Genomic DNA, 24,278 nt, shown 5'->3' on the forward strand with positions numbered 1-24,278 from the left:
AGATTCCCCTATGAAAGGAATATTTTCCACCTACAATAATAAATGAAAATGTTGTGTTCCTCTATTTTGATATTCCTGCCGTCAAAATTAGTGCGTGATTTTTGCTAAAGGATTATCTTCTGAACAAATGAAGTCAAGCATAGCATGAAATTGAATATCGATAAATCTTGAAACATGCTGGATCAGCTGCAATTATATGTACATCTGACATTTTATCCATGTGAGGCTTGTTAACTTCACAAACATAATTTATCAATTCATGCCATAATTATTCTGCTGGACTTAAAGTCAAAAAGCATGTAGCAGGACCATAATTATATTGTTCAGTATTACGTAGCCTAGAAAAAATAGTATTTAAATTACTCTCTAATTGTTCTTCAGAGAGTAATTTCAAGTAAGATGCTGCAGAGTATTTTTCTCCAGGATTTGTAACGTTCATTTTATGATAAATTCCAGATTTTAATTGGTGAATGTTGTTATCATTAAGCAAGTAAAACAAATACTCTATATTTAATCAAAATTGTGGATGCTTGGACAATAATTTATACTTTATGAATTCCAAATCACTTAATCGAGTATTTCGATCTGCATATTGACTACCATCTCCATATGGATATAAATCAGGGAAACACAATAAACGATTTTGTTCGGTTGTCCATCAGAAGATCATGTATTTTGATAAATTGATATAAGTTCATTGCAGTATCATTTACTTTCTTTTCATTGACAGGATAAATTATATATTGATCATAATACTCATCTTTATTGGATTTTTGTGTTAACATAGCCTTTTTTGGAGTATTATCACAAATTTCATTAGTTTCTTTATTGTTATCTTTTTCTTGGTGGTATTACCACCAATACCTTTTTCATTATCATCTTTTCCTTCATCAATATTATATACAGAGTTATCCAAATTCAATTTTTTCCACAAGTCGTTAAATGTCTGATAAAATTATTTGACAATATAGTACTTTCATCAAATCGACTAATTTCTTCCATATAACATTTGATTTAATAGGGAATCCTCTTACTAAATATAAAATTCTGGGTCAGGATGGATAGGTTCATAAGGTTGACAAATTTTTTCAGTTGTTTCCTGTAAACGTAATGGTAAATGGAACGCTCTACCTTTGACTTTTGGAATCATACATTTCCAAGGCAAATTTTTGTTTGAAACTGGTTGCATTCGCCGGACAACTTGAAATGCTTTTCCTCTTTGGATTAGAATTTTTTCATATTCATTCAAAGTTGATAATTCTTCTGGTACAGATTTTACAGTAAGATTACTTAGTATGCATGTTGAAGGTATTTCATTTTTGCGGAACTTTTTTAAACAATAGTCATAAATATAGTTTGGATCTATGTGTAGATTTTCATTTAGATGTACTCTTGAATTTTCATCAGCTGTCAATTTTTTTTACACTGTCAGAAACATCATCTTTTTGACATGTTAAATGCTTCATAAAATCTAATCATAATTTTGTATCTAGAGGTTTTCTAAGCTTATAGGTGTCATGAACATTTTTTTTGCAGTATAATTTTTTACAAGATATACATGAATGAATTGGTAGGTCTTTTGATTTTTTATATAAAGCCACACATGCTGATGAGAAAAGTTGCATAATTTTGTCTTCATCTAGTTCAATATATTCTGTGGTTTTCTGATTTTCCTTAATTTTAACATACTGCAACTTCAAAAACCTACATCTGCTGTATTTAGAGCGCTATCTAATTCTGAAATCTTTTTTTTTAGTAAAACAATATCATATGCTATTTTTTTAAATATATCTGACATTTGGAAAGTGTACAGATAATACCAAAGTAGAAATAAAAGATGATGTGCAAGACTAAATATCAACATAACAGCTATGAGGGCGACCAAGTTTTGCAGGATTTAAGTGAGGAGCATTACATTTTATCAAGTTCTCCAATAATGTATTCAAAGTTTTTATTTTGAGATCTTTGGTGGAGTGCAAAAATTGTTCAAAATGATTTATGAAATCTACATCATTCGTTTTGCACAGATCTTGATCACAATTATATGAATTTGTTGATTTCTTGTAAACTACTGGCAAAACATTCATAAGTTTACCTGAAGTATTTATAGCAAGATTGATACAATTTTTGTCATTATTATTCGATCGTGACAGATTACATGACTGTTGATCTAATTCATGGCTATTTTTTTCATAATTTAAATGAATTTTGATATTTCATTTACTACCTATCTGATGAATTGGATTAATACTCATAGATAGTATGTGATCATTTCTGTAAGCTGTGGCCATGAAATAAGCTTCAGATGATGCATTATGTTTTGAGACTACACATTTTGAGACTACACTTTCTCCTCAATATTATTAAAACTTGCAACTTTAGCTTTTTCGATAAATGCTTCTGATTTTTCATTCAACATTTGCAATGTTCTAATTAAGCTACAAAAATATTCCTTTCTACCTACCATACACCATTTTATTATTGTTTCAGCTTCAATGGTATTTTCTATTGAGGTACTCATATTTAATTTTTCTGAAATAATTTTTGACATATGACTATTTATTGTTGAGTTTTGAAAATGCTTAATAAAGATTCTGTTTCAATTACTTTTCTTTGGTATGATTTTTTTTAAGTTATTTAATATCTTTTCCTTTTGACTGTTGTATGTTGCTTTTCGAGTATGTAAAATTTTTCTCTTTGTGGCGATTATAAAATTTTCTTGCTTTTTCTTTTAGCTTATTTATCTTTCTTTTAGCTTACACATTAGTAAATTACATATCAAATTTTGCCTTCATGTAGACCTCAAACGGACATCTTCATGCCCAATCTAACATGATTCCCACAAACTAACTGAGCGAAAATGCTTAAGTACGAACCCCACGCCTAGTAAAGATTTGGCAACACCGTTCGTGACTGTGAATGCCTCAGAAAACGAACGCGTTCAAACTTAAATCAGCGCTACAGTCATACCAATTAAAATTATGTTTTACGCCACATATAAATTCAGACCTGCACCCAAATAAGTCGACCAATCTAGGTGTCTAGCATGACAACCGCATGAGAGAGTCAGACTCCACAACCCAAAGCTAAGAGGATATACCAAAAATATACTGGATATATCCAAAAGTATACCCAGGACATACACAAAGTATGTTCTATTGAAAAAGAACAGTAATAAAGGTCGAAGGACATTCGACCTTTATTACGTCAAGAATTCCTTTTTTCTGTTCGAATCAAATGAAAATACTGGGTCCTCAAATTCCTATAATCAGTATACGCTTAGGGTCACTCTCAGGTGGAGAAGCTCTCCTAAGACCACTCACAGGCGGCTTCAGATAAGAAAACTTTCTCGTTCACGCGAAGCAGCTCTCTTCCGAACAGAACCCAGAACTATGTGGGATAGTATTTTGCAGTATCCACATAATTAAGAGAAAGCCTCTCCGCCAACTTCTCCAAATCCATAACTTCTAAACTCCGGCCCAAGACACTAACTCTAGCCGCTAATATATCGACGAATATTGCAACCATTGTGTGCATGTCTAAATCATTCGTTATAATTTTAAAATTCTGTATGGAACCATTGCAAACCTAATGTTATTTGTAGAATGTTCAGCCGAGAATTTTCCTTTAACAATCTGCTCTCGTTAATGAGGTTTGGATCTCGGCTTGTTGACGGTTTATCGGTACACTGGCCACTCTCAACTGACGTTTAATTTGTGTAACTCCCATAGCTTAGTTCCAGAACTTGATACAAGAAAATTGTTGAACTTGATACAAGCACCTGTTATATTAACACACGTAATGAAAATAGGTTGACTGAAAAACTGTCGATACTTTTATTCAACCTGACTATTTGCTGTAATTTAGGAAATGTGTAGGAGTAGAAATGAGTAGTCACGTGAACTTAATGCTTGAAGAAAGATAGAACTACATCAAAACTGCTGAAAAGAAGATGAGATCTCTAGTTCAAATTTGAAATTTCTGAACAACTTAATATTTAAAAAATAATTTCCTGGAGGTAGCCGTAGTAATTTTTTTCTTTAGATCTATTTATTGCAAAGTACATTCAACTAATTACATTTTCAGGTCTTAGGATTTCCTTCGTTCAGGTTTTTGAATATGGCTCAGTTAAAACCGATTTTCTTACACTTCTCGTAAATAGAAAAGGTAACTTAACGGCTTCACAGACAGCAAGCGATGTACAAGATAGGTGCCATGATTTTTTTAGTCAGTCAAATGTTTGGGAGAGTTAACTGTCAATTCTTTGTCCAAGCTTTTTAAATATAAAAATTTAACTGTTCTTGAAGTACGATGTGATCGAATTTAGTTCAAATCAGTTCTTACTCGTAATGAACAAATTAATTAATTCATTTAGTCCAGTGTCTTATTTGTTTTTTTATCATCAGATAATTATTTCTGTTGTTTATAATATTGTTTAGAACGTCATTACAATCTGATAAAACAAAAAAGAAGGCTTTTCAGAAAGAAGTAGTGGCAGAGCTCTTGACTAGTAGTTGATAGTGTTCAGAAAGTGGTCCGTGATAGGGTACTGAACATGGGGCTAGAAACTCGTGTTGGTTGGTTGTATTGATGGTTATAAATAGGGCGTCTTGAGTTTTCGTGCATTATCAGTTGAGAAATATATTTGCTTATATAGTTAAATAATTGTAATGTGTTTGATTGCTTCTGCTCTGATTATTCAGGACATTTTTAATATCTGTTTTTCGCGCAGTAGTTATTTTTAATAATGATTAAAGCTATTTTAGTATTTAATAACCATGGAAAACCTAGGTTATCAAAGTTCTATCAGTATTTTGTAAGTATGACCAGTGTGTTTTTAACTATGTTATCGTTATATGTATATATATATATATATATTAAAACCATGTTAACGGCTTTTAATTTAATGTACTTGTGCTGTATTTATTGAGAAAACAAATTTGTAGGCAGGATTATGTTCAGCTAAAAATTTATAACAAATTCATGTTTGGTATAATTTTAATTTCTTTTTCTGAAATTACAGATTAATGTGTGGAACATTCACACTATTAATTCACATTGAGGTTATTCTACCATAACCAATATTAAAACAAGGAACTAATTTCTTTATCGTTGATATGTTTAGTGCTTATCTCTTACTGCTGGGAGACTTGTGTTATTTATTTGTGGTTTTGTATCATTTAGTTGTGTCATTTCATTACCATTGCTTACTTTGAATATCTGTACCTTATGCAGAAGTAAATGACGTGCGTTTCTCTCTAAAAACTTTACTTCTAAGCAATATGTTCTTGTAGCTTAAGTGTTCAGTCCACATTATGAAATTTCTGAATGTCCTATTAGATGATAAGGTCTTGTGTGATCAGATATCTTCTGCAATTAAATTAAACCTTACTGTTTTGCCTTAAACTCTATTAACAAAACGCTGAGCTTGTTGTTATTAAATATTTATTATGCTTTATGTGTGTTTCCATTGGAAATATAATATAGTACCTTACCTATGAATAGATACAATGAATACATAAAAATGAATGTCCTATTAGTATATCAAATAATGTCAAATATTACAGCAGCAAAAGATGGTGATTCAATTACAAAAAGTGTGATGTTAAATCAGCCAAAAAATAAAAATGGAACTCTAAAACATTTGATTAGTTTTATATAATTTAGTGCCTATATTGTTAGAAGTATCTGTAGTTGATATTTTCAAGTAAGCGATGTATTTAATTTTTTCAGTTATGCTTTTTAAAAAATTTGATTGTCTTTAAAAGGATTAAGATTTGACTATAATCATTGTTGATGATAAGACTGAATTACAACATGTTTGTCTTATACTTGAAAGTATTTTATTGCTGTTTATGGAATTCACGTATGTGCATTAGTCAAGCAGAGATTGTTATTTCTTGGTTTAGTGACATAATGGATGATTGCATTTCTGATAAAAAAGGTATGCTACTACTTATAATTGTGTTTGATCTCCTGACACATGATATTCTTAGGATATTCAATTGGGTATCCTATGTAGTCTAGTATGTCAAAGGAAGGACACAAATTTATGTCCACAAGGCTGTAATTTTAGAAAGAAGGGTGATTTTTAAAAAGCTTGTATAACATTAATAATTGCAACAGTTTAATGAATATGTAATGAAGTGGCCTTATAAAACTTAGAGATACTGAAATTATATGATTCATAGTACACATGTAAATTTTGCTTCTGCTTTACTATTTAGTTGCAATGTTACCTTTCTATTCATATGTTATAGCTGTATTTTTCTATTGTAAACCATATAGAAAAATCATCATACTCTAGGTATGAATAATCTGGTTGTGTCATTCTTTATTGATAACTGAATTAATTCTATTAAGATTGTGTTACTCTATTTTTTTCAGAATGAAGATATGCAGCAACAGATTATTAAAGAAACATTTCAGCTAGTTTCAAAAAGAGATGACAATGTTTGTAATTTTTTAGAAGGAGGAAGGTAAGGTCTTAGTCAATTATTTTCTCTATTTTACAGCTTTCTTTAGAAGCTACTAATGTTGTTTTTACTATACCATAATCCAATCTTTACTTCAGGATGCCCTTTGAATTGTCCATCACATATTTGCCTCTCCTTTTCACGCCACTTTCCAGCAGATTTATTGATATATTTCCTGTCGTGCTCCTCTTTCATGAACATCATTTTATATTTCATTCCTCTTCATCCTCCTTAATATTTCCATGTTCCTTACTTATTCCATCAATTCACATTACCTTTCAAATGTGCTATCCTTTTTTTGTATTTTTCTATGAGGTCCAAGTTCAAAAACAATTTGAACAAAGCACTTTAATAGTCTTACTTTCATCCCCAACTCTGTTTTACTTCTTTGATCCTTCCTGCTGGTGAAGAAAGAATCTTTTGCCATAGCAGTTCTGATTTTTACTGTATTTTCACTTTTCCAATTTTGTTTAGTTATGTAAATTAAATATTACTTATTATTATAGTTTTGAAATCATCTTGTGGATGAACGTCCGTGCTCTTTCCCCTTTCACTGCCTAAAGTTTCTCCTCATTTCCCCTACACCACAGTAATAATACGAGTACAAGGGATGTTCAAGAATTAATGAGACAAATTGATATAGAGAAAAAAACGGTTCATTCAATAACAATGAAACTTTTTGAGGGTCAAGTTGGCAACCTTGGGAACACATTTAATCAGCTGTTTGATCATATTTAATCTAGACATAACCTCTTTTGTTGATTTCAGAATGTGCTTGAAATGTGTATACCAGAAGAGCAACATTCAGTGATAAGATTTTTGCTATCAGAAGGTGTGAAACCGGAATTTTTTTCTAAGGCGACTCAAAATAATGTTCACATTATTCGCCTTAGGCTGATGCAATTTCATTACCTTCATGACACATTTTGTACAGTAAGCACTGATACAGCACATATGGTTGCGGTCACTTCCTGCATTGCATTAAAAGCTCTTTAATAGTAGTATTAGGTTTGCTATGCATAAATTATTTTAAATAATTATATACCTTATAAATAATTTTTTTAGACTGTTTCTGAAGATGAGGACTGTTTGCTGCCATTTCAACTTACACGCTTGCACAATTAAGATAATGCAACTTTCACAATTAAAGATCAGCCAAAGAAACTGCATGTCTGATTGATATAAAACCATAATCCGAACTGGTCAAAATTGAATTACAAAACAATAGTTGCGTATGTGATGACAAACATGATGTAACAATGTCTTGAAGTAGTAAACATAGATTATTTAAAATAACAATTAAACTTAAAAATATAAATGATGATTATGCAGTTTTATATTCTACAAAAGGTTTGCCCCTTTATGCGACTGTTAACTCGTAACAATACAAAAAGGAATGAAGTAACTCATTGTGAAATTGCAAGTTTAGTAACTTGATTGCGAAATTTATGGGAAAATACAATTTTTTTAGAATGAGATAATCTCATTGTGTTTGTAAAATACCTTATACGGGGTTATTATTGAAAGATTTGATTTAAATTTTTGTGATTAAGTCATCTGCTGAAAGTACTATATTTGTGTTTTGGCTTATTAGATTTCTGATGTCTAGTTAATAATGGATGTGGTGATGTATTGGCCGTATGTGCTTCGCACTGCTGCAGAATACGACATGGGGGAGGGGCCAAGATGAGGAAGTCACCCACAAGATGATTTCAAATCTGTTTTAGTTATAAAGGAAACTATAGTCATTGTCATTTTTCATCGCATTTCTGCACATATCTCCTTAGTTATACTCAACTTTTTCATAGAACTTTTTTTAACACATTCGCTGTGGTGTGGCGCATATATCTGTCATAATAGGGAGTTGCTGTGTGCTTGTCTTCTTTTGCGTAATTCCACTACAGTGCAGAACAGTATGTTATTTAACTTAACTCTTGTGCTGTCGGGCCTCATTTTTGCCATATTGTACTTGACAGTTGTACCAGCAACAATCATTCCTTTTTTTATGCTTGTTTCTATTCATCACAATATTGCAATAATTCAGACCTTCTTTCATTGTACTCTTAATTCTGTTGTACAATTCTGCTATTTCTTTGTTGTGGTGGTTGCTGGTCAGTATATGCGCGAGTAGTATTTTTGATTTCTGTGTTACCATTCCCACCTTTAATGCTACTATCATGTCGCTCTCTTAGTCTTTGTACAAACATATTCATAATATAAATATCTTTACTTACAAGCATACTTACTCCACCTCTTCTGATATTTCTACTGTAATAAAAAATAGTTTCCTTATATTCTCTCACCTCACCTCATTTACAACTTCTATTAATATTTATTTTTCCTTGTAACAACTTTCCTTAAACTGTCCAAGTTTTCTCATAAGAAAATTCTTATGTTTTACGGTTTCAGTCTAGATCTTTATGATTTATTCCTTTTAACTTCTCATATAAATTTCCTCTTTCAGATTCAACTTAGGGACTGAGACTACTTTACTTCTGGAGTATTATATGCAGAGAGTGTATTTTTAGCTTTCATCATTTCTGAGGCTACTTTTGTTTTGGGAGTTTTTTCAGATGTGGTTTCTTAATATTTTCCTCTGTGTAGTCATATCGTTTGTAATGTATTGTTTTTAGCTTGTTTAATTTAGAGAAAAGACATAATGTGGTATTTAACAGCTAACATATTTTTTTTAATGCATCATCACTTTTGAAAAGTTTATCTACATAATAGTGTCAAAGGTTGCTTGATTATTTACCAGGCTTGGCATTCTTGTTAATTATCTCATAACAGGATGGGAATACTGTAGATATTTTCTATCCCTAACACACATGACTTAGAACGTATGCTATGCTAAAATGTATTGTGTTTTATGCTTATTTGAAACTTGCTAAAATGTTTAAACTGTTCTGTTAATGTCACTTTCCTAACTTATATACTAATTTTTCTCTAAAAAAAATTACATTATAGTATTACTGTTTATAACAATCTGGTTTCCAAACTCGAGATTAGTTGAGAGTAGTCCTATTTCTTAAAAAGTATGAAAACCTCTGATTGGTTCACTGCATTACATTTTTAGTGATTAATGATGTTTTTAATTCTGTAATTTTATAGAATAATCTGTGAGGTTCTATAACTTATAATCTGTAATAATGAATTGGATGTGATATAATCTGTATAATGTGTTACTCATAATTGTTTAATATGGTTGTAATTGTGTTACATGCATGGTGTTCAGTGATATGTTTAATTATTACATTTAGTATATTTACGTAGTATAATGAAATCAGAATAGTGATATATGTTTTATTTTTCTTAAACAAAGAACAATTGTTATTGAACACTTGATAACTAATACTAAGCAAGTTAATTATTTAATACTTATTATATAAATATTTGTATACTTAATCAATTAACATATTGGATGAAAAAACTAAAATGTTAAGTTATGTCTTATTTTATGTACGAGTAAGTCCACATATATGCATGTGCATTTGTGAGTGGAAATCAATTTGGGAATCATTAAATGTATTACAATCTCCTGCTGTATTAAAAATCCTTCCTCTATTTGTGTGTAAATTGTTTTTTGTGAATTTTTTACAGCATTTATTTCCAGATTGGTGTCTTATATAATATATATTTGTTTTATTTACAGTTTAATAGGAGGTTCAGATTACAAATTAATTTATAGACATTATGCGACTCTTTACTTTGTTTTCTGTGTCGATTCTTCTGAGTCAGAACTAGGAATACTTGATCTTATTCAAGTATTTGTTGAAACACTTGATAAATGTTTTGAAAACGTTTGTGAATTGGATCTGATCTTTCATGTTGACAAGGTAAGGGGGAATTTTTTTGTCTCTGTGAATACAACAAATTTTTTTAGCTGATACTGAGCATGACCAATGAAGTGTAAGCATGGAATATGGACATTACTTTGTGATGTTACCATGACAACTGCATTCCGTTCACTTGCTTTCTCATTGGTCAAAATCAGTTCACAATTTTTTCTTTTTTTTAATCTTTGTAATATTATAAGCTTTTTTCTGTTACTGGAAAATATTAATTTCACATTTTTTTCAGATTGAAATTAATTATAGTTGATCTTATATTTGCATATTAAACTTTTTTTTCATGATTTGATAATATTTACTACTTTTTAAGTGAAGTACAGTAGTAATGTAAATTTTTTTATAAATTCTTGTTATAATAAGTTACACTGATATGGGTGATATTCTTAAGTTTACTTGCTTTAAATAATTCTATTCATGAATTCATAGGCTTTTTTTGTTAGTCATTCAAATTAATCTTTTGATGACATAAAGCTTAATATTTCACTAACTGGTGAAATGTAAAATGTCTTGAAATGACAGAAATGTTAAGTGTCATGGGTTTGGTTATCTGTCATTTGATTACAGTATTTGTATTGTCAGCTTCCTGCTGTTCCTTCACTGAATACAATGCACTTAAAAGATTAATTTTTTTGAGTCTTATACCATTTCCAAACTTAAACTAATATGTATGTTTTGGGGATTATTTTTCATTTTCTTGACCTGATCAGTATAAAAATTTTTACAAATTGGATGATATTTTATATGTTCATGAGGAAGAGATCTTTATACTTCTGATAAAACCGTGTGATATAAGTCTTTGAACTCATGATCATCTTTAAGCCTGTTTATTGTACGAGTAAATATATTCATCATGATCAAATGCCGGTCACAGTAACTGTATATTTGCTGTGGTCGTAGTGGTACATGGTTTATATAACAAAAAGGTAATGGACTGTAATTGTTCAAGTCGAATTTCACCACTCACAAGATTGAAATTGATAGCCAGTGTTCAGTGCTTACTTAGTTTATACCCTTTAAAATATATGTAAGATATTAGCGTATATTTCATGCTAATCTGATGTAAGTTTTTAATTCTAATTTTAGGTTCATTATATTCTGAATGAGTTAGTGATGGGTGGAATGGTCCTTGAAACAAACATGACTGAAATACTTTCAAGAATAGAAGACCAAAATAAATTAGAAAAACAAGAGGTAACCTGAATTTTGTTATTTTGCATTCTTTCATTCTAATAATGATAAAGATAATTTCTTGAACTCAATTGACACCCCTTTATTATATGTACAATAATAAATATACTATGTTAAAATGTGTTTAAATTAATGTAAATAAAAGATAATATGGTACTATAAGTTTCATACCAGTTTATACATTATTTATCTATTTTTTTATGTTAAATTTCAGTCGGGAATGGCAGCAGCAAGAGCAGTTTCTGCAGTAAAAAATATGAATTTACCTCAGCAGTTAAAAGAAATGAAATTACCAGATCTACCACAAGCAATTAAAGATCTCAAGTTCTGACGCAGACACACATCTGAGACACAGAGTATATTATCTAGTAGCCAGTGGATTCCATCACGTTATACATAACATAACTGCTGCTTATTTATCAAATTACAGTTGATCACATTCCTTTTTTACTTTTATTTATGTGTGTCTTTTTTTCTATAATTGACTGTACATATATTAAAAACAGAATGTAAGTTAATTTAAAACTCTTTTAAAACAATATAAATAAGTATTTCTTGTATTGTTGCAATGTAATCTAAACGATGTGGATTATGTTATTGAAATTTTTGTGTAACTGAATACTTACTTTTTCTTTCTGCCTGCTGTATCATTTATTATACAGTAGAGTCCTGATTATTGATGTAAATGGGACCAAGAACTTGTCAGAAAAAACAGAAATAATATGGGATGATAATGGTGTGACATAAATATACAAAATTATTTATTAAAAAAGATTTTTTTGTTTTAAATAAACAATTCATTTAATTATGATAAGAATTATTTTGAAAAAAATATATGTTTTTATTAAGAGCAAGGACTTACACTGTATCCTCAAGCGAAATATTTTGAAAATGTTAAGAAAATGGTCTTGTATTTTGCAGTACAGATAAACCTTGCCAGTATGGTTATGTATTCTTTAGCATATTGTAATGTACAAAACTAAAAATGATGAAAAATGAACATTTTTTCTGGTGTCTGGTGTAGACACCAGAAAAAAGTCAAGGTTCAAAAAATTAAAATATGTGTGTAAAAATGTAAGAATAATATTTTTGTAATATTAAATCATTTACACAATAAAAAACTGAAAAAATCATGCTGCCCTATTTATAAATTAACATTGAATGTGAATTACATATTCAGTAATGCCTTAATACTTTAAATGACTATAAAATAAATCCACTTTGTAACACTGAAACATAATTTAAAAAAATTAAATAAAGAATGCAGAACAACTAACATAGTTAAAAAACTGTTTTCTGTAAACAACATACAAATCATTTCTTTGTGAAAAATTAATCTTCAATTAAAAATACACCCATGACCTAAAATTAAGATTCACGATTGTCAAAACTGCAAATTGTGAAGTATTATGTGTACCTAATATTCATAGAACGTAATTGATGTTTTTTTTTTTTCATTTTTGTATATAGACTTTTTATACGAAGCTGTGTATATCATAAAATGTTGAGAACATAAAAACATAATAATAAAACTACTGTTTTTATTAATAAAAACAATATTTAATAAAGAAAGGTTTTGTTTTTAATATATATAATTTTTTTAATACAGTTTATTTTTCATAGTTTCTCCTTGCAGTACTATCACATCTTTGTTGTAGATACTGGTATAATATAAATTTTGTATTAATTACTAACTTCTGTTTAAGGGGATAAGGGATAGGTTCTATTTATTCATTGTAAGTGATGCAATCTCAAGAATTACTTACTAAAAAATGTTACATATTCATTTTGAAATCTTCATATTCTAACCTATTCCAAGTTCCATTACTTTCATTTTGTAGGTTAAGATAAAGAAATATTGTTTAAATGATTATATAAAAATAAATTTTAACTAGTTAGGATTCTAAATACATTAAATGAAAAACATGTAACAGATAAAATTCTCTATTTGACCACTTTCAACTTTAAAAAAAAATCACAACTGTAACCAGTTAGATTGACACTGCGATTACACAATTAAAAATTTATCATGGAAGGATATTTAAAACTATTTAGAAATTGATCCATTTTTAGTTTATTTATTTAGAATTTGTATCATTGTTATCGTTATTTAATTTTATCTTAATATATGTTGACCGACTGATGTGTTGTTGCCTGTTCTTCGATCAAGTTGGTTACAGTGTATAAATTAAAAAAATATTTTTGTTTTAAAAAATATAATTGCTTGTTTTGAAGTATTTTACAGTTATCATTATAACGTTAAGTAAACAATTTCACTGCGATAAGCTAACACTAAATTTGCTGTTAGTATAGAACATCGATCGCTTGAGATAACATTACATTTAATTAAATGTTGTGGATAATTGCAGTTCAGATAATTATGTCTATGTACTGAAATAGATATGAGTCCAATCCAGATGCTAATTGATCATTGGTTAGAATTAAATACAATGGCATAAGAAAATTATAACTCAATTTAAGCATTTGTTATTTTTGTAGATAATCCTATTATTTTATTTCATAAATATTCAGATCGATATGTATAAAACAAATTATGATTAGGTTTGTAATTTTTTACTGAAAAAGTGTTTTATGAATGGTTGTTCAGTGGAAGTAATACAGCAATACTCACTCGAATTGAGTGACAATAAATAATAAAATGTTATTAAATAAATATCATCTATATATTTGTATAATTATAATTTGTATGTTCTTAAATTTATATAACAATTATATATTTTGAATTTTTAAAACTGTAATATTATTGTTGCTATTATACTTTTTTGCTTTGTTACTGTTATTCTGTGGTTTTGTGGTTGACTTCATCATTTAGAGTTTAATTATTTGTTTTAAGGCGTAAGTCATAGATTTAAAAAATTTGTTTATATATTTTTTATATGTATATAAGGAATTCAAATGTACTTCTTTGGGTTTGACCACTATTTCTTATAAAGATAAAATTTTAGTTCTAGATAGTTACAATAAATTTTTCATCTAATGGAAAATTTAGATTCAGTGATTTTCAAATAAAATTATCCATCCATTGCATATGTATGATTATGAAATTTCAGTCATGTCATTTTAGTGCATGGCCATCCTATTATATATAATTATTTTAATAATATAAACTGCGTAATCAAATGCAATTTGGTAATTGTGATGTAATATTTTCTGATTATTTTGTTCTTTTATTTTGTAAAATATATTTTTTGTGAAAGTTAAATTGTATATATTTTTTGCCCCAGTTATGATTTTCACTTACATTATTACTATTCCACAGTTGCCTGTGTAAGAAAGAATTGAAATAATCATGTTTAATCATTTTTATTTCATATTGATGAAACAATGTTCTGTTCTTTACCATTTACACTTGTAGAGTGTAATGTACCATTTACACTTCTATTAAACATTTTCTGTATAGCTCTTGTCAGTCCTTCATTGCACTTTAGGATCATTCAAAACATATGCTTGCATATTTTCTATTAACATACTTAACAACTTAAATGTTAATTTGCTACACAATACTGTTTTTTCCAAGAGTAATTAAAATAATAAGTATTCGTACGCATTTCTTAGAAGTATATTTTTACCTTATCATTTCTGTAATTAAAACCGGACAATACAATATACAGGTGTCTCTTGAAGAAATAAAAATAATGTTCAGAATAAATTTTAACGACAAAAATAGAGAAAAATGGTCATATAAACATAAATCCAGACACTACTTTCAACTTATGGTTTGCAAAGAATTATCCCTAATTCTGCTCAATTGGTAAAAATGAGACAACACTGATACTACACAAATTATAGAGCAAAACTGTTGGTTTTATGTTATTGGACCTGAAGAATTAAAAAAATATATATACATTTCCCAGAACTTTATCTCCAGTTGTTTGTGAAGAAATAAAGTCCTAAAATACTGAATTGTAAAACAATTTTTAAGGTTTGGTTTATATTAAATTGCCAATAAATAAATGAAACCTTGCAAATAAAATTTGTTGAGAATTTAATTTTTAATCCACCATACCCAATACAATTGTTTACTTTGACGTATCTAATTGGAAATAATGTTAACATAACTGTACCTCCACATGGGGTCTCTTTTCCTAGATTCTTTCTTATTTGAATATATTTTGTTCCCACTGCTTGTGTTTGGCCTCGACTTTCTTAAAATTATTAAAACAGATCAAATGTATTTGTAATTATTTTGAAAAAGTGTGTAACATGCAAAAGTTTTACATTAACTTTTGTATCAAAAGGGTTAAAAATTAAGTTGGAGAATTTTTACTTTTAACTTAATCACTTTTAAAATATTGCATTTAAATATATATATATTTCAATATATTTTTTTATATCTGTGTAAAATGATGCATATATTGCATTTTAATCACTTTTGTACCATTTGGAACTTCAAGAAATTTGATATTGAGCCATATTTAGAAATTTCAGTTAAATGGTTCTAAAATGTATAAAATTTCAATTTTTCTTAAATATTATTCAGTAGAAGCCTAAATTTTCAGGGGTATGTTTGTGCTTTGCTATTAAATTTCACTCATCCAAAGATTTGAAAAACAAATCTTATTTCTGAAAGTTTACCAAGTTACAAAGATAAATTCTAATTTTTTGGCCAGGAATATGAGTTGGATTTTTAAAAGTATAAAAATTACAAAAGTTACACATTTATACTAAATGAATGGTAAAAAGAATAATAAATTTTATTATGTCACTGACATTCATATGCAATTGATAAACTTGCAGTGTACATGTCAGATGATCTTTTTTCATCATAGAAAGCCATTTTAATTGTAAATAAGAAATGAATAGAATGTTATTTTTGGTAAAGTAAAGATAATTGTCAAAAATTAAAATAGTATATAAATAGGCTCGATGAGAATTTGATAGTAAATGCATTTGATATCCTGTATTTTCAGACCATGAATTTATTGTTTCATTAGCAATACAAATTTAATACTATTATAAAATGAATAATAAATCAATTTTTCCTTGTTTCTTTTATATGTAAATAACATAGTGAATTGTGTACCGATTACTCTGGGAAAGTAATGCTTCCTACCTGTAGACAATTAAATATTTCAAGAAAGCATTTATTATCTAACAAAAGGAATGATATGGAAGGAAATATATAAATTCTTTATTTTTAGTGTAAAAATTAAAAAAGATTTGTTTCAGTTTTTGAAAAATTAAACTGTTTTTTTCAGCAAGCTATCTTTTCAGAATTTTATCTCATATATTTGAAAAATAGAGGAAATAAGATAATGCAGGAGCTAAAGATATAAAACTCTTCTTGTGTAACCATTAATAGATTGCATAGAATGAATTGAGCAATCTTTCACTATGTTTTAAACCAGTAATTTTTTTTAATTTTCTCTATGTATATTTATTAAGCTCATTGTATGCAGATGTTAAAACGTTTGCTATTAGTAACTGTAGAATGAAGAATAGAGGAGAAAGTGTTAAATTACATACATGACCTGTATGTGTAATCAGCTGTGTGCCAGTACTGCAGCTCCATCAACATTCAGAGCCCACAGCAAAGAGATTTAGAAATTAATTAGAATTGTTTACTAAATTATTAGAAAGATACAGAAAGTAATTTTTAGTTTCATATCTAAAATGTGGAAGTGCCTTTTATCTCATCATCCTGGAAAATCATTTGGTGACTTTTTGTTAAAAGAACATCTATAAGAGGTGGTAAATTCTTACAAGAAATTTACATACACATTTCCCATAAGGGTTTATCTAAAATTAATAGTTCATCAATAATTTTTTGCACAGTAATACATGAAACCTAGGTAGAAAGTTATCTTTTATTACACCATGTGTTTTCAGAACTCCATTAACAGTTACGTTATTTTGTGAATTGACTACATTTAAAAAAAAAAAAAAATATTTTATTAAATAAAGTATAGCTTACTTTGTGATGGTTGTCTTAAAACCAGTGAAAAAACTTCAATAGTAATATCTTCAATATATTTTTTATATTGCAATATAAAAAGAATTTTCCAGTGTAATGGGAAATTCAACTAAGCCAAAGTCTTGGTGTGTTGTGAATGTACCGAATTATGTTTTCCTTTTCCTTTTCATCAAATTTGTTGTTGTTACAACAGAATATAAATATAATGGAAATGATTCAGTTTGATGTAAACAGTGAAGTAACAAAGTAAAGGTTTTGGGGCTTGGAATACTGTTTGTAACTGTTTATTGATGTAAAATATGCGCAATGTTAATACATTTTATGAAATTTATAACCAAACATTTTGTCCATTAGAAAATAGAAAAGCATTTTCTACCATGCACGCCCTGTTTATTAACTTCTTTAAGATTATAAAATAATTCAGATAAAATTGATGGTCAGCTGTTATTGATATTGTCAACTTATGAAATAAAACATTTCTCAAATAATTCAGCATTTTGAATATTAAAGTTTTGTGACTGATTTTTACCTTAATTTTAAAAACTGCCTTTTTTATTTAATTATTCATTTCATTAAATTTATTTTGTTTCTACAATTTTCACAATACCAAAGAAATTTTTGATTGTATAACATTTTCTGCCAGTTTTATGGGTATTCTCTTGGTCAAATTCTTATATTTTTAATTAATTTACTTAGCTTACATTTACGTTTTGTGTATTGGGAGTTTAACTCAGTAAATTTTCTACTGAACCCCAAAAAAGTGTTTTTGACCTCACAACAATCTCAGAAACTGCAGGAGATAAGTTCTGAGAAGCAATTTTTAAAAAGTTTTTCAGGTCAATAAAATGCAAAACTTTACTTTTATCCCTTAATTTATGTAGTATCTGTACAGTCTTATTTTATCATTGTACCAAAATTCTTTGCTAGCTGTAAACTTGAAAACAAAGTGTTTCTGGACCTATGTTTGTATGAAGCTAGACATATTTAAAATAAATGAAAAAAAAACACTTACTACATATAGGGTCAATTATATATATATATGTATATATATTTATATTATATCTGGTCCAAGTTTCAGGAAGTAAACTGATAATTTTAACCTTATTTTCTTTAGAAGCAAGAACACATTTTTCCTTTAGTTTTAAAATAAGATCATCATATTAATGTGAAGAAGATTGAGCTGAATTTTCATTTTCAGAAACTTTCGAGTCAGAGAACACAATTCAAGATTTTTTTAAAATTTTTCAGATACCTTATTTATTTAAAATTTTAATGCTGATGTCCTTTGATCCATGCTTAATTTTTTCAATTTTGATGGAGGTGATACACCCAAAATGCTACAAGCAGCATCCAATTGTTCAATATTGTGATGTGGGGTAATGTATTGCTCTTGGTCTTCGCATTCATATAGTTCTTTGTTCTGCTGAGAAAAAATACTTTTGAAACAGTTAACACAAAAAGACTTCCGAGGAATTAAATTTAAATTTGGAAAAATGTGTTCTTTAAGAGATTGCTCTAATGTTATTTGTCTTAAGTTTTTCTTCACTGTTTTTTTTTATGAGTTCTCAGAGTTGCAACAGAGCTGTTCATACATGTGACTGAATTTTGAGAAAAATTTTATTTCATATTTACAAACACTAGTGACATCTGAATTAATACGTAAAAAAATAAGTTTGTTTTCATCACTAAATACACAAATTTAATGAGTTCTTTTGACACTGTACCATACACTTTTATGACGCCCTTCATTCACATAAATTTTTATAGAACATTGTTGTTCCATTGTTTTATGTGAAATTACTTGAAAATGATGTAAAAATGTAATTGATTTTAAAATTTGCAAATATATTATTAAGTAAAACTTATTTATTTAATAAATACAGGATAAAATTTGAGACACTCAGTAAAGAACTGAACAGATAATTGACCAATGTCAGACTGACCAGTCTGTAACTGGAAAGCTAGATGATACAACAAGCATAAATGACATGAATTTTCCTGATGACTGGAAATTATTTCAAGCACCTGTTATAACATGAACACTGCAGTTGAATGGTTCAAACAGATCTATTTCAACTATAGTAAGTATAAAAATATTAAAGTGCCAAGAAACTCCCTTGGAGCACTTATTTAGAGAGTCAAAATGGTATCACTTTTAACAGGTTTTTCATGATTTTTGAGAGGTAATAACTTTTTCATTAGTACAATGTACAAAAAAATTTTTATTTGCTATAAACATCTACAAAAACACTAAGTTGTGAAAATTTGAGATTTTTATCATCAAGGGTTCAAAATTTGAATCTTTTAAAAAAAATTACTTTTCAAAAATTCATGGATTACCATTAATATTAATTATGTTAAAACTACATAATTTCATAAAAAAAAATAATTCAAACTGCATATGCTATCCCTGCCTCCTGAAAAAAAATTACCAAAAGTGAAATTTCATTGTTTTTCATGTCCAAATTTTTGGTAATTTTCTCATAGAGATATGCAAATAAACTACTGGACTAATCTCTTACCTTGAGAAAATATGAATAAATTGCTTTTTGTTTCATCCTTCCAGGACCAATAGTGTTTTAGTTGATTTTTTCCGCAAACCCTTACAATCACAAAGATATGTGCACCCATAAAAGAAATGGCCACCACAGGTAAACTGCTTAAGTAAAAATTAAAAAAAAAGTAGTTTTACGGTCCTGATATGTGTAGGAAACAAGTGGGTAAGTTTCAATTTTTTTTTAATTGGTCAAGCAACCACTCTTGGGTCACTTCAAATGAATTGACCCTATAGTTAAGTACTACTGTATACAATTATGGTGACATAATATCCAAATGATTGTAGGAAATCTGACATGAGATATTCTTAAGATGGCATAGCCATTCTCACGTACACCCCATTCCAGGGAAAGAGAGAACTGGTTCCCTGTTGTCAGGAAACAGAAACTATTATTAACAGAAGAGCGTTGCCTTCACTAAGCTGATTTACTGTTGCATACTAACTTAGCACACTAAAATTAAACTTTAAGATAGCAACACTATTCTTTTTCTACTTTTATTAATAAAACCTCTCAAATAGCAACTGAAAAATTGTTGAACACAACTGACAATAAAGTGAATATGCTAATTTTTATATGTATTACCGTTTCAAAATTTCATCATCCGTTTTTGGGATATCCATTTTCCAACTTGAATGAGCATAATATTTGTCACATTATAATCCTTAGTTAACTGATATGTGTGCTTTTACGCTGTGTTGCACATTTCGATCTAATTTCAGTTGCTGTGAATAACTTCTTCAAAGAATAAGGGTGTAAGTATGGTTGATGTGAATTCACAATCTGTTTAGACTTTTTTTCTGAGGTTACTTAAAAGATTTCTACATATGAAAAACAAACGACAATTGCATGGATTAACAGTGAATGGGACAAATAACTTTGTTATATCATATGCATAATAATTAAAGCTGGCATGGCAGCCTATGAGAATGTTTTTATATCTATCTGTTTTCAATATCATAGTTACTAATTTTAAATGTATGATTTTGGTAGCTGTTCATTCAAATATTGTACTTCTCTTTAGATCCTTTAAAGTATACCTGCTCTAATGTGGAAAATACACAGAATAAAGTTTTGAGATACTTTAGCCAATGATTAAGATAAAAAGTATCTTGAGCACTGCCATTGTAAATTTTATAGAGGAAATTTAACTATTATTTATTTGAATTTAGTAGAATTAGTGATATCTCTTCTGTGATTAACTTTGCTTTAGTCCAAAGGTGCTAATTTTTTTTCAAGTATCTAAAATGCTGGCCTCTGTGGCACGATTGGTAATGTCTCGGCCTTTCACCTGGAGGTCCTGGGTTCGAATCCCAGTTAGACATGGCATTTTTCACGTATGCTACAAAACACTCATCTCATCCTCTGCGGAAAGAATTGCTTGACTGCAGACCTGGAGGTTAAAAAAAAAATCTAAAATGTGCTGCCGCCTTGTAATAGCCTACAAAATATCACATGGTCCAAATGTGCAGCTGTTCATAGACATGCTGTTTATTTATAACCCACCGGGTTTGTCTACTGGTAACTAGTAAAGGAAGAAACATGGACTGAACACTAGACCATGGATACTGGTGTTCTATGGTGGTTGGGTTTCAATTAACAGACATCTCAGGCATGGTCGACCTGAGATTATACAAGAATACACTGCATTCATATATATCATCCTCTGAAGTAATACCAGTGGTTCCAGTGGCTAAACAGAAAAAGACAATATTTATACATTTTAATTTTATGTAGGAAAAAGATGTAATTTTTATTTGTATGCTAAAAGGGGTTTTAATAATCTTTTGCTTCCTTTAAGATAATATTTGGATATATGTTCTGTAACATAATTTCAACTGAAAAATATAAAAAAAATACATTTGCATATAAAGATAAGTTTAGAGAAATCTCTCACAATAAACTTTTGAATAAAAAATATTCAGTATTTGGAAAAAATCAATACACAGGTGTGCTTATGGAGTGATAACACACTAGGTGTGCAATATATTATTCTTACATTACAAATAATAACTTTGCAATCCAGAGATGTACTTTTTTATGTTTGAATTGTTACATTTTTGTATTGTCTATAATTTTATCTCATTGATACAGTTTCTTTAGTCATAACATTTTGTTTTGATTTTACTATTTTTATAAAATGCTCAGTTTCTACAACTATGTGCTCAGTCAATTTCATGTTAATGAAGTAGTATTTACTTTGTGATACTCGTGCAATATATTTAAAAGTATTAATTGTTTTATTGAAGTGTAAGGATTTGTTAAAATGTGAAATTTTGAAACTTCATCATTGACACTTGAAGAACTGCATTGCATTTTATAAGATGAAGATAATATTTCACAAGCAACTGCCATCAATGCAATTTATATTCCATCTAAAATTTATGAACTTACTGACAAAGATATTGATGAAAATTTGCGGAGATCCCTTCACGAGTACAATTGACATGTTTGAGATTTAGTTGCATACTGAAAAAGACATTGATGTTCAAAAATCTAGTTACAGGAAGAAAGCAAAAAACTGCAAACCTAAAAGAAACTACCTTGTGATTGTCAAAGTCAGAGAAAACAGGCTTGCTATTGCTCACTAAACAGTTCTAAACAATTGCAGAAAATGGATACATTTGATGAAAAAATTTCACAGTTGCTAGATGAATGATAATGCAGTGGTGACAGTTGCCAGTAACCACAATGACATATATTAAGACATGAAAATAATAGTAAAATCAAATTGATTTTAGGTTTTTTGTTCTTGTATTATCACTGAAAAGGAGTGAAGAAATAAAAATACCATGAAACATTGCTGAAAATGAAGAAAAAGTAAGTAATTTTCCTTTATTACAGTGGCAACCAAGGGTCGTTTGTCAAAAAACAGTTTGCCACAATATATTTGTTATGATGAATTAGGGCACGTTTATTTCAGAACATGGGAAGAAAGTTAGAAAAAGGGGTAAGCTATGTAAAAACCATACAATATTTTTGTGTACAAAATGTAATGTGCACCTACAGTCAACATTTTTTCAAGAATTTCATTTGCAGTAAAGAAAATAAATAAATTTATATAAAAAACAAATTAAAATAGTTTATTTGTAACTGTATTACTTTCAGTAATAGTATTGTTTGTTCATGTCTTATGTCTGTATTCTTCAGAAAATTATATTTTTGTATGGTTTTGTCAAAGTGCGTGTGTAAACCATTTTATTCCTAAGTGATAATTAATTTTTTCATTGATATACAAATATTTCTAGCTTTATATACTTAATAATAGATAAAATAAAGGGATTATTTAGAAAAAAAATTAAGTATGTTTCTGTCCAGCAGTTGAATGAATTATAAAGTGTTTTTTTTTTTTTTTAATGAAAAGTAAGTAACACAATTGGAAATGAAAATGTTACGTTAAGTACATATATACAAGTGTATACAGAATATTTAAAAAATTAAATGGTACAAAAACAATACTAGAATGTATGATAATGCTTGTCAAGATTTGAATTGAAAAAAATCAACGAGCATGTATAATAAATGAATCATTATTTAGGTAAACTACAGATAATGATTTATAGTAATGGTAGAACAACTGCGATTTGAGGTTAGAGGAGCATTCTTGTATTTTAAATCTGTAAAGTGCCAGGAAGTTGAGGTTTGTTTTACTGTTCCTACATCAACCCATTTATTTTCACCTAGTTTTACTATCAACAGTATATTGGTAAACCAATTATCTACTGTCTATTTCTATTTATTCCCGTTAGTTCTAATGATTAAGTCTTCTACTATTCCTTTTTTTAAATAAGGCAATTTGTCTGATGTATTTTATGCCTCACACCCACATGTTTTTTTATACTAAACTTATTGGGTTTGAAAGGAATATACATATGAATGGACAACTGCCGTGAAATCCAACCTACTGCTCAACTAGTCACACGAGCCAGGTTTGTAATTTTCCAAGCAAATTTTCAATCGCATTTCCAAAAATCAGATATAACAGCTAGTTTATTAGTTCTCTTGTGTTCATCCCTTGAAATATTGTATTCAAACCGTAAACAGTTGGCCAAAAAAACAAATCTCTTTTTCAGCATGGTTATGTGATATCTACCCCTGAGTAAGTTATCAAACAGTACTCAGATGATTGTCTTTGTTGCAAGACATAAAAATTCCCAGAAGTCCATTAAGTTCTTCATGTGACATAATTTGTAATGTTCATTGCTGGTGTTCTTATACTGTTCACTTTGCCTTCCAAATTCTTAATTGGTATAGATGATAACCTCATGCATTA

The 24,278-nt window shown here is 28.6% G+C and overlaps 1 protein-coding gene across 1 annotated transcript; it reads left to right on the forward strand.

The window, feature by feature from the left end:
* Window positions 1-4,283: 4,283 nt before the first annotated feature.
* On the forward strand, window positions 4,284-14,738 carry or (AP-3 complex subunit sigma-2 or). Its single transcript, XM_075362901.1, has 5 exons — window positions 4,284-4,816; window positions 6,388-6,479; window positions 10,129-10,312; window positions 11,411-11,518; window positions 11,730-14,738. The coding sequence occupies exons 1-5, from the start codon at window positions 4,748-4,750 to the stop codon at window positions 11,844-11,846; spliced, it is 570 nt and encodes a 189-aa protein (XP_075219016.1). The 5' UTR covers window positions 4,284-4,747; the 3' UTR covers window positions 11,847-14,738.
* Window positions 14,739-24,278: the final 9,540 nt, after the last annotated feature.

The sequence above is a fragment of the Lycorma delicatula genome, chromosome 4 (genome assembly GCF_047948215.1).
Source record: "Lycorma delicatula isolate Av1 chromosome 4, ASM4794821v1, whole genome shotgun sequence".
NCBI classification, from domain to species: domain Eukaryota; kingdom Metazoa; phylum Arthropoda; class Insecta; order Hemiptera; family Fulgoridae; genus Lycorma; species Lycorma delicatula.

Excerpts from the sequence above, each read along its gene's own strand:
- or (XM_075362901.1), top strand. The coding sequence starts at position 4,748 with ATGATTAAAGCTATTTTAGTATTTAATAACCATGGAAAACCTAGGTTA. Across the intron at positions 6,480-10,128 it reads AATTTTTTAGAAGGAGGAAG|TTTAATAGGAGGTTCAGATT; the intron begins GTAAGGTCTTAG and ends TTTTATTTACAG. Across the intron at positions 10,313-11,410 it reads TGATCTTTCATGTTGACAAG|GTTCATTATATTCTGAATGA; the intron begins GTAAGGGGGAAT and ends TTCTAATTTTAG.